Below are 5,662 nucleotides of genomic sequence, written 5' to 3'. Positions count from 1 at the left end.
TAGAGAGAAATACTTTTAACTGATGGTACATGGAGGGGATTATAATCAATGTAATGAAACAAGTTATATGAATTGTTGAATGTGAAATTGATGATGTGCCCTGTAAACTTTCACTCAATGATGATATGCCCTGTAAACTTTCACTCAATCCACAAAAAAAAGATGGAGACAGTCTAAATGCCCATCAACAGAAGAACAGCTAAACAAACTCGGGTACATACACACAATGGAAAAATACAACAAACCGTTGACGAATAATGATGAATCTGTGAAACACTTCACAACATGGTTGAGCTCGGAGGACATTATACTGAATGAAATTCATCAATCATAAAAGGGCAAATAACAATGGGACCAATGTTGTAAAAAGTTAAAAATAGGTTTTCTTGGTAAAAGAAACTATATATAATGGTTATGGGTGAGGGAGACACACACTCACAGTCTAGACAGTAGACACAACCTGGGTGACACAGGACAGGTAATATACAAAAGGGAGATTAGGTTAGCAGAGTAAAGATTCAGGCAGCAGGAGACAAAGGGATGAATGCAATAAAGTGAACAGAGGTAAATACTGTCAACTGATGGTAGAGGGAGAGGATTGCAATCATGTAATGATTGCAAAATATATGACTTGTTGAATGTAAAACTGATGATCTGCTCTGTAAACCTTCACTCAATTCACAATAAAAAAGTGGGGGGGGAGGGGAGAAAATCCTATTAAGCAGTTCTATTCTGTATCATATGGGTTTGCCACGAGATGGAACTGACTCAACGGCAATGGGTTTTTTATATTGGATAATTACCAAATCATTCACTACTCAGCAAGTTTACTGAAGATACTTTGTATAAACATAAAAATGAGTTTTCTGCTGCTGTTGAGTTGAATATATATATAAAACGAAAAGTTATATACACAGTAGACATTGATTTGGGATTTCATTCCAGATTTCAGTTTTTATCATAGCAGTTGTTGCTGCTGCTAAATGCCATCAAGTCAGTTCCAACTCAAAGCAACCCTCCTTATACAGGGTTTCTGAGGAACAACTAATGGGTTTAACCTGGTGGTTAGCAGTTCAGTGCTATGCTACACAGCCACAAAACCAGGACTCATAGTAAGAGGGAAAAACTGTAGAAAACCTTCAAAATTGGCAAGCAAGCTATGAAGTCTACAAATTTCTGTCTCAATTCACCATCTTCCGTTTTGGCAAAGTCCGGTACCTTAAACTAGGTACAGAAATGCTTCTCTCTCTTAGAGCAGTATGAGTAGTGTAGCACAGAAAACAGATATTACATCGGTATGAGACTAAAACGTCAAAATTTACTCTGAAGATGAGAAGATAAGGCAAACAAAACTAGAGTACTAGAAATGGAACAACTAGAACATAATTAAAGAAAATGTTGATACATTACGGAAAATGTTGCTAAGGACAATGAACAATTTGCTGGGAAATTGTCAAATGGGAATCCACCTTACTAGTGTAAACTTTCACCAAAAATATTTTAAAAACAGATGAATAAGGAATGTTTCTTCAGAGGCAGGGCAGGGCTGAAGGTATTGAGAAAGCCATGCTGACTGGATACTAGCGAAAATCACAAATATGTTATCCACAAATTCCAAGGTTTCCTGGGCTGTTTACCCCAAATACTAACTTTACCAATACCTAACTACAGGAGCAAAGGAGCTCTGGTAGCGTAGTGGTTACGAATCTGGCTGCTAACCTCAAGGTCAGCAGTTCGAAACTACCAGCTGTTCCACGGGAGAAAGATGAGGCTTTCTGCTCCCATAAAGGTTTACAGCCTTGGAAACCCTTCCAACTCCACGGTACTTAACAACAAGTATCTAACTTCACAGACTCTGTTACTATGGCATGAGACAACTCAGAACCCATATTAGGTCAGAACCATTTTTTCTCATAAACATTACCCATAATGAACTACTTGAACATGAAATACTCATCCAGTTTATTCTTATTAGCTTGGAATTTTATTAACCAAATATAGTCTTAACTTCAACTGGAATATCACTATGCACTCGCTTCCAAGTCATTTACAATAATGTTAAATATGATCATTTCAAGTAGCAAAACTGAAAATAGCACTATTTAATTTCTGTCTGGGAAAAAAAAAATCCCTTTATCTTTTTCCTGAAAAGTCATTTTCCCAGTTATTATCACACAGTGTAGCTTCCCGCTACAGCCAATCACTAATTGTACTTGTGTTAAAAGATTTTTCATTCATGTTTCCCTATGCCCGTATTATTTACCATTTCAAAAATCTATACTTATATTAAGCATGATTTCCCCTTTAATGTTACTCCCCAATCCAAAAAGGTTATGTTTAAATGTTTTATTTATTAGAGAATCCATTTACTAGGCTGTACTAAACCTACAACTAGATACTTCATTGGAAAACTCAAAGAATGGATTTAAAACAGTAATGTGACACATAATGAATGTGATCAACCGTAACTTTACCTTCAATCCAAGTTCAGTAAAAAAGACCAACCACCAAGAAAAAAGGAAGTTGGAATCAACCACAAAAAGATACCATATAAAAAAATTATACTTACTGTTCGATGAAACTGGGTAAAGGACTGAATCATGTAGAATCGATGCATGTATACTATAGCAGTGTTGATAGTCAATTGTGAGCTAAAATGTTCCAGGTTAAGGCCCCAAACAGGCAAACACGCAGTATAAGTCCCAAAAATTGACAAAGGGCTGGTTAAAACACTCCATAGGATAAGCACTGGACTGTGAACCAGATTGGTGGTTCGAGCCCACCAGCCACCTCACGGGAGAAAGATGAGGCTTTCTGCGCCCAAAAAATATGTGAAGCCCTGGAAACCTCACACAGAGTTAGTTATGAGTTGAAACTGACTCCACAGCACTTAACAACAATCTCCTCTTAAAAAAGACCCTTTAACCATGCCCCTTGGTGGTGGTGACATGCTGTGGAGTCGGTTCCAATTCACAATGACCCTCTTCGCAAGGCTGCAAATTTTTACAGGAGCAGAAAGTCTCATCTTTCCCCTGCAGAGCAACTGGTATATTCAAAATGCTGACCTTGCAGTTAGTAACCTAACTCATAACCCACTTCGTTACCAGGGCTCCTCAAGACCTTGTTGTTAAGTGCTGTCAACAAGTCGGTTCCGATTCACAGAGATCCCTAAATGAAAATTACACTTACCTCTGCAAATTAAAGAGCAGATAATTTTCTTTCCTCAAATTATGAATTGCTGATAGTCACTTAACACAATGCCTTTACACAAAATATGTACAAAATAATAAATGTGCTGAATGAATAAGCAAACAAACTTTTTAGGAAGTCTACAAGAGATGTGCTGGAGTCCTGGTGTGGCACAGTGAGTTAATGCGCCAGATTGAGAAGCCGTTTGAACTACAAGCTCGGTGGTTCAAGCTCACCAGTAGCTTCTTGGATACCCTAGGCAGGGTCGCTATGGGTCCGAACCAACTTGACGACACTTAACAACAACAACATGAAGACGTGCTAGGCTTTGCCACTGGACTGCTAACCAAAAGACAGACAGTTCAAACCCATTAGCTGTTCCTGGGAAATCCTGCACAGGGTCACTATGAGTTAGAATTGATTCAACAGCACCTAACAACAAGATCAAGATGAGATATACAAAACCATACACAATCTAAATGTGTCACCACTTGCCAATTAGAGGGTGAATCAATAATTAGCTTGAGGCCCTCTCTGACCTGGCCCCTGGGTAACTGTCCACTATCTCTCTCACCTTCTAAACTCCAGCAATTAACTTTTCCTCTACTTTCCGGCAACCAAGCCTTCTCACATGATGATCCCTGGGATCAGAAATAAGTGGAACTGTGAACTATACATTCAATCAAAAAAAAAAAAAAATTAAACGCTCTTTATCTAACGATATCAGAATACTGGCCCATGATGGAACAATCTTAAATACAACACACAAAAAGGGGAGCATTTTAAGAAGGTTCTGAAACAATTACAACCAAAAAATTTAGCACTGACTGAATAATTAGGCAGCAAATTGGGTGTTTACAATAATACAGACATCTCTTTTCAGATAAGCACAATCTTAAGCATTACTGTCAACACCACTATTTAAATGGAAACTGCATTCTTAAGCACAAGAATAATTTTTATATGCAGAGTAGAAAGAACCTAAATACTGTCTTAGTTTTTTCAGCCACAAAAAGAGCATATTTTTTGACAAAATATATCAGGGGTGGGGGAGACAACACAAATTACTTTATTGTTGAAAAAAAAATTTTTTTTAAGTTAACACTATAAGTAACTTAAACAGACATCCTTCCTTTCTCTGAAATTCTATTACAATACTAATAACTGCTATTTCATTGTCTGAGTACACAGAGCAGGGAATCAAAAGCGTACGAATCAAAAGAAATGACATCCCATTGTAGATTAAAAATCAGTAATTCGACAAGTCATTTAGCTAGTAAACTGGAGGGCCGAAATTTGAACTTAAGATGCTAAGGCATTAACTTCTAGGGCACCCTTTATCAGACCGTCAGATTCCAAACTTCCCAAAACTCTATACACTAAGTTCCGGGGAAGGTTATCAACTGTGAAACAGCTACCAGACGCTTAGAGCATAGCAAAAAGCAGAATCCCAAAGTTATCAGAGCATAAGGTCAAAACAAATTAAGAGAGACTAAGAAAGGTTAGTTAAAACACAATGCCAGGAAGGATACGAATTCCCAGCAATGTTGACTGCACAGGAGAGCGAGCGGGAAATTAACTCCGCCTCGTTCCCTTAGCGCACAAACAATTTCAGTCAGCCCCATATCATAGGATCTCCCACCTAGATAGCCATCCCCTAACCACCCTCTTCCCACTTCTGTTCCGGACAGAGTCTGAGGCCTAGACACCGGAGCATGGCGGGACCGACTCCAAGGCCGAAGGCCTAGGCCGCAAGGATACACGTTAAGACGCTGCCCCATGTCCTGAAGCAGATTGGCCGCCTGCTGGCGATTAGAAAGTTCTTTATCTGAGTCCAGGCCGAAACGACGGGACGGGCTATTTTCCAACTGTTCTCGAGTAAAATACCACCGCTTGCTGTTGTTCTTCCTCTCTCCCTCCATAGTGCTTCTACCAGAAAGCAGCGGCAGAGGCTGCAAGCACTTCCCAGTGTCACCTAAGGGGCGACACACATCCGCTGTACGGAGGCAACTGCGACGTGACGAACTTCCGCTAAAGGGCGAATGCTAGGTTGAGACATGCTTCCGCCCACATATAGTAGAAGGGTTTACTTTCGGCATGGACCTTCCGACACACTGTAGTCTAGTTAACAGCCAATAAGAGATCAGGAAAGAACTCGGCTCTAGGACGCAAGAGACAGTCATGTGACCCTTGGGAGGTGGGGTTGGGTTTAGAGTTCTCGTTCAAAATCATGACTCTTCTTGCGAGAACTGAGCTGAACGTTCGCGCCCTGGGCGAGGGGGCGAGGCTACAACCGTGGCGGGATTAAGCTCCCGCCTACGCTTCTCTCAGCGGCTCTTAAGAAAATTTAGTTCACGCGGGAAGTAGCGAAGTAAAATGGGACACGCGGAGAAAATATGTAAATAGTCGAGACTATCGAAAACTGTAAAGAGCCATCGAAGCGAGTATCATATCGAAACATTTGTTGTTGTTA

General features: G+C 39.9%; 1 protein-coding gene across 1 annotated transcript in view; it reads right to left on the bottom strand.

Annotated features, from left to right (window-relative positions):
* CCNT1 (cyclin T1) overlaps positions 1-5,327 on the bottom strand; it is a 40,051-nt gene extending 34,724 nt beyond the window's left edge. Inside the window, exons 1-2 of the mRNA XM_006870106.1 lie at positions 4,951-5,327; positions 2,570-2,651 (exon numbers count right to left, since the gene is read on the bottom strand). Coding sequence (XP_006870168.1) covers positions 2,570-2,651; positions 4,951-5,111 — 243 coding nt within the window. The 5' untranslated portion in view covers positions 5,112-5,327. The remainder of the gene's footprint in view (positions 1-2,569; positions 2,652-4,950) is intronic.
* Positions 5,328-5,662: the final 335 nt, after the last annotated feature.

The sequence above is a fragment of the Chrysochloris asiatica genome, unplaced genomic scaffold (assembly GCF_000296735.1).
Source record: "Chrysochloris asiatica unplaced genomic scaffold, ChrAsi1.0 scaffold00138, whole genome shotgun sequence".
Classification (NCBI taxonomy): Eukaryota; Metazoa; Chordata; class Mammalia; order Afrosoricida; family Chrysochloridae; genus Chrysochloris; species Chrysochloris asiatica.
Note: the sequence above shows the minus strand (reverse complement) of the source record. Positions and strands in the feature narration are given on the sequence as shown.